General features: G+C 37.1%; 1 protein-coding gene across 1 annotated transcript in view; it reads left to right on the forward strand.

The window, feature by feature from the left end:
* The window catches only part of pth2ra (parathyroid hormone 2 receptor a), a gene marked incomplete at its 5' end in the record, with an annotated part of 62,274 nt that overhangs the window by 37,970 nt on the left and 10,770 nt on the right, over positions 1-13,534 (forward strand). Inside the window, 3 exons of the mRNA XM_072397866.1 lie at positions 3,791-3,851; positions 4,569-4,635; positions 9,298-9,392. Of these exons, the coding sequence (XP_072253967.1) occupies positions 3,791-3,851; positions 4,569-4,635; positions 9,298-9,392 (223 nt within the window). The remainder of the gene's footprint in view (positions 1-3,790; positions 3,852-4,568; positions 4,636-9,297; positions 9,393-13,534) is intronic.

Below are 13,534 nucleotides of genomic sequence, written 5' to 3' on the forward strand. Positions count from 1 at the left end.
AGATAATGCTGTATCTGGTCTTGATCTGGTGTTTTATATTATGACTAGGATATCTGACTTCTAACTTGAGGAATGGACCAATAGTAAATCTTAGGGTTTATGGATTCAGCTTCTCTACATATTATCGTCTCTTCTTTGTGGGTTTAATTTGTTTTTACTACATTTAAAAGGGACATTATTATTTAGTCACTTGAAAACTGATGCTGCTGAATATAGAGCAAAAAGGCAAACACAGGTGAGGCAGTGCCCCAGAATGATCTTGTTTCTCCTTCTCATACACATGTGACAAAAAGAAACAAATGACACATCAACTCTTTAATTTTCTTTCTTGAATCCTAGGAGACAAATAGTTTTTCAGCAGGTTTTGTGTGCTGCTTTGGCTTGATTGCATGAATTGAGCTACAGATAAGAGAGGAAGTAAATCCTGTCTGCAAAAAACTCTGTAGACAAGCTGTGTCTGAAAGGTTTCACTGTCAAATGAACCTACAATTATTTTTTATCAGAAGAATTACTCTGATTATTAACAGTGTGCTGCAAGTGTTTTTTATGCCTTAAGAAAAGTTTAGATAATTTTTTCACATGAATTATTCATACAATCATGTTCATAAGGAAATCTTTGTCTCTTCTAAAAATGGCTGAAAAAATATACTGTAATCAACTATGAATAGAACAAACAATAGTGCAGTAAGAACTCAGCTTTTCTCAGTGACATAAGTAATTATGATCAATAATATCATAATTACATCCCTGCACTTTCCTGTGTGTCACACTACCATGAAGCTCAGCAAATCCCTACATGTTTCTTTTCTCGATTTTCCTTCTGAGCTGCGGATACGATACCCAATTAAATTAAAATGTATTCAGTTAGCAGGATCTATTTTGAAAGACAGTTGAATACTTATGGTCCAATACAGTTTCAGTTAATAATTATGTTAACTGTAATGAAGGTGCCACATTTAGAAGAGTTTCTTTGGAGGATGATAGATGGAAGTGGCTTTGCTTCTGGGAGAAATTAATCTTGCCTGACCACAATTACAATCTTATCCCCTCTACTTGCACTTCTGCTTATGCTGAATATTCCAGAGACACCATAAGTAATTTCAACTGCGTTGTCAATGTTAGTGGTAATGATAATAGAGAGTAACTGGATTTCATAATGCTAAATTTAATTTCAGTATGAAGTCTCATATCATAGCAGATATCCTGTGGACAGCATTTCTACATGGTGCCTTCTGTCTGGTGCCTTTTGTCTCCCAGATAATATTTTCTGGTGAAATTCCATGTCAATGTGATCTCACAACAAAATGTGTGATGCCTACATTGGTCTGGAACTCAAAATGCTGCAGATCAACTACAAAGACTAAAATTACACAAATATTACATTTTGCAGCTTTTCTTGCAATAGCGATCGAGTGATGATTACACTGCCGTTACCATGACAACGATAACGTGACAATGTCAACAGTAGATTTAACTTTTGCACAATCACACTTGTTGAGGGTAAGAGGGGTTTGGGATATTAGAAAATAAAAAAAAACAGCTGTTAAGGTGTAGATATTAACTTGGGATGCCATCATATCTTTACTCCCATGCTGCGACATGTTGTTTCATTATTGATGAAATGCTGAAAATTTGACTTTTTCATGAAAAAAATGCTCATCTTGAATTTGATGGCAGAAAATTGTCTCAAACGAGTTGGTAGAGGACCATGTTTACCACTTTGTCTTTCAACTACAGTCTGTAAACATCTGTAAACTGAAGAGACCAGCTGTTGGAGCTTTAGGAGAAGAATGTTGTCCCATTCTTGTCTGATTAAGGATTCTATCTGCTCAACCGTTCAGGGTCTTTTTTGTTGTATTCAGCATTTTTCTTGATGCACCAAATGTTTTCAGTTAATGAAAGGTCTGGACTGTAGGCAGACCATCTAGCACCTGGACTTCTCTACTACAAAGCCTTGCTGTTGGAACAGATACAGCATTGTCTTACTGAAATATGCAAGGTCTTCCCTGCAAAAGACATTTACTAGATGTTAAGGTTTTAGGTAGAAGCACTCTGTCACTTTAAAACCCATATATACCTTCCAGCATTGATGGAGCCTTTTCAGATGTGCAAGTTGTCAGTTCCATAAGACTAATGCACCCACATACCATCAGAGATGCAGGCTTTTGAACTTGGCTCTCATAACAAGCTGGATGGTCCCTCTCTCTTTAGTCTGAATGATGCTATGTTCATGATTTCCAAATAGAGTTCCACATATTGATTAATATGACCACAGAACAGTTTTCCTCTTTATTTCAGTCTATTTTAAATGAGCTTTGGCCCAGAGAGGAAGCCAGCATTTCTGGATCATGTTCCCAAATGGCTTCTCCTTTGAATTATAGAGCTTTAACTTGCATTGGTGAAAGTCACTGTCATGACTTATGCTTTGATTCATGTCTTGTCTCGTCATTTCCTGTTTTATTTTGAAATATTAACAGCCCTCTCGTTTCAGGTATCTTGTTCTTCCTCCTGTGTCAAGTGTCTGATTGTCTTCCCTGATTCCAAAGTGTTTCCACCTGTTCCCCATGGCTCCTCATGTATTCAAACAGTCTGTGTTTCCCTTGTCTTGTGCCAGTATGTTGCCTCTTCCCATGAGTTTTGTGACTTGCCTCTTGTTCCATAGCCTGTAGTGAGCGATCCTCCTGCAGAGCTATCTTGTTTTGTAATTTATTCATAGCCATAGTCAATTTATATAATCACGGTAGGTTTCATAGCTCTATTCTGTTTCTCCGTTTTTTGGAGAGTTTTGATTTGTAATGTTTCATAGTTCCTCCCCTAATGGAGCGGTTTTGTGTTGTATTCTTTAAGACTTTTTGTGCTGCCGTTAAAGGCGAACTTTAAGTTAAACATTTCATAGTACCTCGTTTTTTTAAGAGTGTTCTTGTTTAAATCCGCTTCAATAGTAGAGCGTGACCTTGTTTTGTTATCATTCATAGCTTTTCTGTTTTCCTCCTAGAGTGGAGAGGTTTTTTTGTTCATGTTAACTTTCATAGCTGCACTTGTCCTCAACCACAGTTACTGAGGAGAGCGCTCAGGAGTTTTACAGCCTTTGCTTTGCTCTGCTTGGAGATCCTCAACCTGCCTCATTGCTGCTGTGTTAAAAATAAACACTCTTGCTTTTGAACTGACCCTGCATCTGTGTCCTGAGGTCTGTGACAGTCACATTGAACTGGGTTCACAGCCAATGATTTCTGGGAGTGTTCCTGAGCCAATGCAGTAAATTTCAATAACAGAATCATGCTTGTTTATTTAATGCAGAGCCCATGGGATCATGAACGTCTAATATTGATTTTGGCCGTATCCCAAATGCAGTGATGTCTCCAGAATCTTTAATAGTATTATATGCTGCAGATAATGGAATGGTCTTTTTCCTCTTCTCAATTTCACATTGAGTGACATAAAACTTCACAATTTGTTAATGCAGTTTTTTGCACATTGCTGAACCTCATCTCTATTTCTGAGGGACTCTGCCTCTCTAAGGTGCTCTTTTTATCATCCTACTTTTTCTTTTTAGCACTTACTTTTCAAACCTTTTGTTGCTCACATCCCAAAGTTCTACTGCCATCAAATTCAAGATGAGCTAATAAATGTACTACCTTTCTTCTTTGTTCTATAGCTAAAATATTGGTTTATGAGATCCAAGAAATCATTGCATTCTGAGTTTATTTATATCTGACAAAACAGTGTTACAACTTTTTGGAATCAGGTTTGTATATGTCATCAGAACACAGATATTTGTTATTTATTTCAGGTGTTCCAGCTATTTTTGTGGCAATCTGGGCAATTGTAAGGGCAACACTAGCAGATGCAAGGTAAGAGAACAAGTCTTATCTGTATTCATACAGTATTTGTGACTTCTGTCACATCAACAATGACAAAAGAAAGCAAGGTTTCAAAGAACGTGAACAAAAATAATTTGAATATTTCACCAGGTCAAAAGGAAATCAAACAAAATAAGTACTTAATTGGAGTGTCATTTAAGTCATCAATGAAATCCAATTAAGCATAGAGAATTTAGTATGCTACACAATTCTGAATGATAACAACATGCATATATTACAAGCAGATATTACAGCAGTTTACAAGAGTTAAAACTGAGTTGTAGAGGAAGAATCACCAAATGTTTGGGTCATTTGATGAAAATAACATCCTTTTCACTGTAATGAAAAGGGAAAAAAATATTCTGTGCTCCTGGAATGTCTCTCATTGTCCTTTGTTCAGAAAACCATTGAAATATGTGATGAATTTCTCTCACAAACGCTGTATAAAGTAAAACATTTGTTAAAGGTTCAATATAACATTAAAATAAAACACTTTATGAAACAGGAAGTGTTTTTAAAACGAAATTGGAAAAGTGTATGTATGTATCACTCTCTCTGGATGGATGTAGATGGATGGATTTTTTTATTTATTTATTTTTAATCAAAAGTGACTCATCTTCATTAATTTCTTTCCAGCTCACTATTCAGTCTCCCTTTTCTTGCCTTTTCAATTTGATTATCCCTCCCTCTGCTTTGTGTCAACTGCAGGTGCTGGGAGTTAAGTGCTGGTAACATAAAATGGATCTACCAGGTGCCTATCTTGACAGCAATTGGGGTAAGAGTGTGAAAAGCAGAGTTTGCTGTGAATCCGATTTAAAATGTTTCCAAGAAACTTCAAGCTCTTTTGATAGCTTGAGTATGAATAAGGAGGAAACCATTTTAAACATGGCCAGGTTTGCCATATTTTTGGGCTTTGTGAATATTTCAGTGCTAGGTACAATAGTTTTCTTCCTTTCCTTGGCTTCAAGAACTTTTTCTATTATACTTCTTTGCATCACAAGCAAAACTTTAGGTAAAAAATTTGTAAAATACAAATACACATGCACTTGCCTGAACAAAGAGTCTTGTGGTGGTTTTATACTGCATGAAATGGCTGTTTTCAATTGTGGATTGTACTAATTTTTTATTTTATTTTTAACAACTTTTATTGAGGTTCCAGGAAGTTGAGGAGCAGGTCTGTGTTGAGACTTATAGAAGGGTAAATGCTGAAAGTCTTCAGTAAAATAAACCAAAAGCACAATGTTCTTGATTAAAGGATATATAGTTACAATTAAAATTATTATTTTTTTTTAAATCACTGACTGCAGCCAGAGCAATATTTTTGTTATGATTGATATACAGAAAAACATATTCCACAAAAAGGGACAAAAGGGCAGGTATTCCACATCTTAGGCACTCCCCTCTGTATGAACCTGATGACCAGATATTTACAAAGAGACATGAAGCTCTGCAGACCACAAACATTTCACAGTGCTATGGTTCTCAAACTGTACAGGTACCTTTTGTGGTAAACAAGCTCCCCCAGAAAAAATCCAATCTACAAGTTCAGATAACAGAGTTTACGGTTAGCTGTTACATGTTTCACTTGTAGTATTGGAACCTTGGTATTAACCTCTTTTTTGTAATGGAAATTATGAACACATTTTCTGGGGTAGCAAATGGCACAAAAATCTATTGCAACCCCTGCCACAGACAATTGCAGCTAGTTTGCTAATTGTGGGCATAAAAACAGAGGTAAGCAGCTGACCCTTGGTGGGTTGTGTTGCTTACAGTTATATGCTCATTCTGAAATATGATTAACATCTCTGTACACTTGGACCCAGCCAACATTTTTTATGTTGGGCCCATGTGAGTACAAACTGGGTTGAATAATGGGCCCCATATGGGATTGTCCGCGGGTTCCATGTGTTCAATGTGAATATGGATGAATCTGGTAGAATACAGTGAAAATGTCAAATATCACTACTTTCTTCAAAATGAAATGCTGGCATCACAGAATGGTTTTATACTGCAATGACAGGGACATTAAAAATTGTGGTTTTCATGGAAGTCAATGGGACATTTTTGGCTTGAAGGGTGCTGAAAGGGAGTATTTGATGCAACATGAAAAATACTGATGCAATCAAATCAATTTTGTTGCTGATCTTTGACATATCCAAGACTCTCATTACTACCAAAACCCCATCCCCCTACTATTTATTATATAATTATATTTATATGTTACTTAAAGGGTTAAAATCCTGAAAACTATTGAATGTTTGGCAGTTTTGAGCAAGTCTGAAGTTGTTTTGGAGATTTATAAGCCCACATGAGCTTTCCATGTGGGGCCCATGTCACTGAACCCACATGGGGCCCACACAACTTTCCTGCTTCTGGTAAGCCTGCATCGGCTTCCTATATGGGACCCGTTTTCCTGAAATCATATGGGTCCCAGACAATTTTCCCAGTTCAAGCCCATGCCCACTTGATTCCCATGTAGCCCCTTTGTGACCCATATGGGGCCTACATGTACATGTTGGGTGGGGAAGAGCCATATTACATGCACAGGGAGGTTGTGTGTGATGTTACAGCCGTTTGAGAACTTCAATGTAAACTTCACATTGCAGGTGGAAAAAGCAAGTGAACTCTTGGATTTACCAACTGACATATTCTCAGACATATTCTCATTTGGCACAATAACCTATAAGTCCTTTTTTCGCCATCTATGGATAAGACTGGCACAATCTTGTGCAGGAGTTTTGGACCAGTTTCCCATACCTTACAGAACTGCATCAGCTCAGCTATATCTTTTGTACCGTAAACAATTTTCTTGAGTTGATTCCACATGATCTCTGTTTAATAATGATATTGACTCTGATTGGGTTTCTTTGTCTGATCTGGCTCTACGTTAGATTTACTGTAATGCTTAGGGTCACATTTCTGCAGTATGGCTGCACCATAACAATTGTATTTGCTTCAGTTGGTAGAAATTTATTGCGAGATATTTTGATAAACTTTAGAATAAATTTTACCTCAGTAATGGCATGCTATCTGTGCCGAAAGACAGCAAAGCCAACATAAACTACAGTGCCTTATAATTCATTCCCATTTGGTATTTCATCATACTGGTTTTCAGTTCTCTTTTTTTATGCCAAACGTTGAGCTGCCTGTTCTTTCAAGACTGTATATACAAAACATTTTTTGCCAAGGTTAAAAACCAAATGAAAAGTTGGTTACACTAAACTCTACGTTGGATTGTGAATGATGTGTGGAACTGAGGGATTCCCATGACCAACAGATAAAAATGTGGCTTCTATTGGCCTAAACAAAAATATTTAACTGGAAGATGCAGAACACACACAATACACCTTATCTCATATGTATATTACAGACCTATTAGTATCTTCTTTGGTACACTTAATTACACCTCTCTGTTATTTGCTTATCCACCGCTCCAGCCTCCAAATAAAATCTGACTGGGTTTGAAGACGCAGCTTGTAATACATAAGACACTATTGGGTGCTCATTTCACCCAATAGTGGAATATATTTAAATATATTTAATCCTCCATTATGGTTATATATTATGGTCTGTGGGAAATGGGTAGAATAGACCGCTGACCCTTTCCGCACATTTTAAAATAAAGAAAAGCTTTCCTCAATGACAATAATGTGGGTGAAGGAAAAGTTCAAGTGGGTGAAATTCATCACCATAACATGTCCCTCTTTGGACAAGTTAACACAAGTAGTGGTCACAAAGCAGATAGATATAAAGGCATGTGTTATGATTTCACCAGGGCACTGAAACACACATGTGAGCACAATTAACCCTCAGAGAAGATGTATCCTCAGAGTTAGTTGAGAATGCTTTAATTATCTCTGAGCTACTTCTAAAAAGAAAGCAACACCACAAATAAAAACAAAGAAACTAAGAAGAAAGGTAATTAGAAAAGCTGAATCTGACTTTCCTCTTCTATTACTTAGAAGACTTATGCAGAGATGGTGTTCAAAATGAAAATCCTTTCTACTAAATATGCATACAGCACAGAGAGAGACTGCAGACAACACAATGTGTGCTGGTTAACAAGTGCCCTCTATAGAAGCATGAGTAAACAGAAGACATAAAAAACTATATCTCTATTCCTCTCTTTTTTGCATACAGTATATAACTCTTTCTTATTCACAATCAAAGGAGCTTCATGGTATAGAGCGAAAATCTTGCTTGCCAATCCAAATGATGGAAATCAGTAAATCTCTCTCTTTCATCCTCTATGGAATGTAGCACAGAAATCCTCCAGAGGTCGAGGAATCTTTCAGCGCTGGAGCTAGTTGTAAAAAGATAAATTGAGAAAAGAGATGATGAAGAGAGAATCTTTTGTCGTGCACTGTCTTGCTGTGAGGGCAACTTTCCCAAAAGCTCCGAATTAATGACTAAACTACTTAAAAATTACTCAGTTGTTGAACGAACACTTTTGACTCGGGTTGTCAGTGCATTCAAGGGTAAGTAAGTAGCTGCCATGCTGTGACTGGAAAATCTCTTGCAGATTCTAATCAGAGGCAACATTTACATTATGTACCAGGAATAATACCCTGCAGGCTTTCACCGATTATCTCCTGAAATCACAGAGTGCAAACCATTCTTAATTAGACCTTATGCTGCTTCAACAATTCTTGCACTGATAGAGAACATTAGCTTGAAAAGCTTTTAATATAAGAAAAGTATGGTGGTCATTTCTTTGTCCTCTAAAATGGGCCACTAAAAATTAACAGTGATGACAATTTTACTCAGTATTTACAAAGACAGAGCAATGTAAGAGCTGGTTCAATCAAGAACTAAACCAGCTTTTATTACCCTTTGATCCTAAATTAATCTAAACTCTGAAGCTTTTTATTGTTTTTAAAGTACTTTGGTGAATTTATGGAAATATTTTGAGTATACAAAATTTATTTGCATTTATTTCTGAAGATACAATGACCTAAGTGCTACATTTAGCTCTGTAAAGGGGTGCCTGTATATCTGACAATGAATAGTATTTAATACTATATGATTCACAGATTTGAAAATACTGCACTAGAGCACTAAGCTACCCAGTCCATACAGCACTGATGACATTTGTTTGATCACTTTTGTTTCACACAAGCAAGTCTTTGTTTAGACATTTAATTCCCTTGAAAGCCTATCACAGTTAAATTGTTGTTACGTTTAATGTGCCGATGTAGGAGCTCCCACATTTACAGCATAATGTGAGTGGGACTGGATAGTATGTTGGTAAGATTGCCACCTTTCATGTGGGTGATCTGGGTTCATATCCTGACACCCCTGCATGAGAGATACTACCTCCACGTAGGCAAGACCCCTTATGCTACCTGCCTACCTGGGATATGAGTGTAAGTTGCTTTGGATGAAAGTGTCTGCCAACAACATAAACATGAGTTTTACCTCTTTTCTTGTGTTTTAGCTCAACTTTGTTTTGTTTGTGAATATCGTGCGAGTGTTGGCCACTAAGATTCGAGAGACAAACGCAGGGAGATACGACACCAGGAAACAGTACAGGTTTGTACCCAACTGGTTATGTCCACAAAACCAGCTTTTTTTTTCCATGCCCATACCAGAGTTGGACTTTGTAGAGAATTATTTTGTGTGTCTTTGTGTTCATAAATTATTACACTATGATTATTATTCTGATGTTGTGATTTTTTTTTTATGTTAATAACTAATCACACACTATAGCTGACATCAATAATCATGATCTTTTCTTTATTCTGTTTATGAAGTGATGTACTTGCATGACTGATTGTCTAGTTCATCTTGATTCACTGGTTGTCCGACCTCAGAGAACAGCAACTATCATGCCTGGTTGCCACAGCAGTGACTGTAAAACCATAAACACAGTAAACAACAGTGGTCACTGAGCAGCTATGACCAGTGGGAGCCGATTTTAGGCCAATCTTTCTAGCTTTTAGTTGCTGCGGCTGCAAGCACAGCTGGGTTTGCTGTCAGCCACTCAGCCGCGGCTCTGGCCAACCATTAAGTGGTACTAGTCTTACACTTTTGAAAGCAATAGTGAGTAAATCACCATTCGGATACATTCATTTGCATGCAACCTTGTATAGTTTAGGTTACTCTTCTTATCACAGTATCGCAGAGTTAGTGTTAAATAGATAAGGCTAGTCCTTTGAGGTTAGGGGTAGCTATGGGTAGGACCAGATTAACGTTTCATAGTTTCACATTCAGTGAATGAGGAAAAAGGTGTACCATACTTTTTTTCTCAAAAACCTAAAGATTGAAAAAAATGGGTATGAGGATTAATATTATTTTAGTGGGACAAATAAACAAATTCCTCAATCCAGGACATGGTAAGATAATATTAACAGTTTCACAACTTAATTAGTTCAACAAACAGTAGCTTAGCTTGTCACATAGGTTAGTTTTAATGTGAACAACTTGTTTTCCTGAAGATATTAGATCATTCTTTATAGAGTTTTGAACAATCTTGTTTTTAACCTCTTTACCACTAAAATGTCACTTGATTAATGATAACATTAGTTACTATGCAAAGACATGGTTAACCTGTTCAGTAAGTTCTCTTTTTTCATAGTTTTTGAACTCGAGTGAGCAGACTGATTGGTAATGTCGCTATCCAACTTAACATGAAGTGATGAACCATTGTTTAGTTTTTTTCCTACATAGTTCACATTTCGCTTTGAACTGTTTCTGTTATGAACCTTACTAAACATGAAGTCTATTTTAAGTATGAAGTCAATTGGAATGCAGTGCTTTGTGCACTGCATCTAAGCTTCTACCATCACTGCTTCCAACTTTAACCCATAAACCAACAACTAATCCTTAATCAGACATTTTAAGAAGAAATGAGGACATTTCAACACTGGTCCTCACTAAATTCGATGTACAAGTGCTCCCACTTACACACACAGAAATGCAGATGCATTTTTACATTTGCAATTATCAGTCTTTTCCTCCCCTGCTAGTTCTGGTCTCAGATAAAAACATTTTAATTACAGTGTTTAATCCAACAGCGGTATTGTGCTGAATGGTTCAGGCGAGGACGGTTTGTGTATTGACTGGGTGCACGAAACTAGAAGCCAAATACAGCATGTGTTACACACTTCAAAAATCTAGGAGCAGTTAGAGCAGCCAAGAAAAAAGTACAAAGACAGAAAACGAGTGAGCAAAAATAATTGTTGATAAAACTGAGTGCAGCTAATCGAAGGAGAGTTAGCTTGTGCAGCTTGCTCATATCTAGATTAAAGTAACAACTACAGTCTTTAACAACTTATGATTTATTTTCCCAGTGATGACCATTGGTTGCAACAGTTGTACCACTGTAACTGCAAAAGTAACAAAAAAGGTTTACACCGCAGACTTTCAGTGCAACTTGGCATTCTGTCATCTGCAAAATTACTCAGATGACTCTGCAGTTGGAGGGTGGGCCAGTGACTGGCAGGATGCTTAGTGGCATGGTGTGGGAAAAATATACTCATCTTTAACAAAAAAAAACAAACAAACAGGACAAGATTATTGATCTTTGGCATAAGATTTTTTTCTGTAATATTAGGCTGATTTTTGTAGAAGGAAAAAGCTGAACAGTATTTCCATCCTGCGAGAAAAAGTGGAGGTGGAGGAGGACTACAGATCCTCAGGTGTTCACTTGGACAACAGACCAGACATGAAATGCTACACCAGGGCTTTTTACAAGAAGTAACAGAAAAGATTCTACTTCTTGAGAAAGCATAGGTCTTTCAGTGTTAGCAGTACGATACGGCATATGTCTGTTGTAGAGTGCAATCTGCTTGGTAGTCCCTTGCTGAGCGGAGCTAGTGACTAAAATAACTAAAATAACAGTGACTGCTCCAGAGCTGATGGTGCTGATTGTGGAAAGAAGAATATTGCATAAGCTTCTCAACTTAATGGACAACACTGCATAATCTCAAAAAGACGAAGCCAGCAAGCCGAAGGCTTCTTCAGAGCCACAGCAATAAGGATCAATACAGAAGCCTATTTCTGCCAGCCGTATTACTCTCTATATTGACTGCTTTTTCTTATTTTGTATTTCAATTTTTTCCTTTTGATGATTGATATATACTGCAAAAATCTAATTTCCCTTTGGGATTAATGGAACATCATTCAGTTATTTTCAATTGGGATGCAGTCACATTGCTGTACAGGCAATAAATGCAGACAAGAAGTTGTAAGCAAACCTCTGTCATAGCCAGACATACGTGGGAGAGAAAACAAAGTTGAACAGTAAAATTATCTCTCAAACGGTGTTGTATAAACATCCATCTCGGATGACCTTCCATGAGTAGTTTTCTTTTGCAAGAATGGGTTATTGTCAATATTACAGGCCTACAAGCTTATTGTTGTAGGTAGCTACTTTAGCTAAACTCGATCAACAAACTGTATGAGCATCAGTGACCTTGTCATCATTCACTGTTTATAATAGCACCTCAGTCATAGCAGCAGCAGCTAGAGCAGCTTCAGTGCTCCATCTGTTTGTATTCAAAAGGAGTATGGGATCAACAAGAGTTAAAATAGGCCTGATTCAAATATGTTCCGTCTGATGACTGAAAAATGCATTTAAAACAATCTTTGTATAGACTTACTGTTTAAGGGTTCTGTATATGTGGTACGATAGAAGGTTATGTTTGACGACCTCTCCTGGGTGTACCACTCCTCGCATCCTATGACAGCTGGGATAGGCTCCAGGAAGTTATCAACCAGAGCCATAGATGCAATCTCACAGATGCTGACAATCATGTGGCAGCAGTCATTGCACCAGTAAATTAAAATGAGGCAAAGGAGCTGTTCATCCTTTTCTGTGTGACTGACAATTTGTGTTGTGTATACTGATCCATAAAAGCCATTATGTTAATATGATTTAACAACGTGTTTGTAATGCCCATCTGTTTAAAGTAAAACTGTTGCACACACTCTGAAGTGTGTTTGTGTTGGTATGCAAATACAGCTTTGCAATTTGCTGCTGTCTGCAGGGATTAAAATTGGAAAAATAATGAAAAACTATTTGTTCACACACACTTCTAAAGGCTTTTAAATATTTCCTGTGTGGAACATGGCACACTATACACAATCACACTGCCTATAAAACTGCTGAAGACATCCCATCTACAACTCCACTCCAAGAGTTTGTACTCAGCAATAACTTTATAGGCTCAAATCAAGCATGTATAGCTTTTTGATTTTGATGTAAAAGCTAAGTGACTGGATTTTGATTGGAGTCAGATCTGACTACTAAAAGCTACATGCTACTACATGCTTTTGGGAAACTGAGACCAGAGATTGGTTGAAGGATTTAATAGTTCCTAACGCTACGCCTAACTCATAAGCTGAAAAATGCTCCATTCTTCAGTCTCATTGTCACAGAGCCATGGGAGCCTAGGAAATTGATATGCCTCAGTGACAAATTTGACATCTTGTCCTTGTCCTTTTCTGTATAAACCAGGAAGAATTTGAGCTTGGCAACAAAAAAAAATCTCTATAGTCATGGTATTTTGAGTGTGCCAAATCATTTGTAAGGCAAACATAAAACTAATTAGCTGTTTATCTCCCTACAGTAATTCTTGTTGCTTTCATTCAGTTCAACATCTAATTTGATAAATGTTTGTGGCACATCCTGAAGCAGCTTTGAAAAAAGTCCTGAATGTGCCATTTGCAGC

The sequence above is a fragment of the Leuresthes tenuis genome, unplaced genomic scaffold, assembly GCF_036924035.1.
Source record: "Leuresthes tenuis unplaced genomic scaffold, fLeuTen1.0.hap1 SCAF_12, whole genome shotgun sequence".
NCBI classification, from domain to species: Eukaryota; Metazoa; Chordata; class Actinopteri; order Atheriniformes; family Atherinopsidae; genus Leuresthes; species Leuresthes tenuis.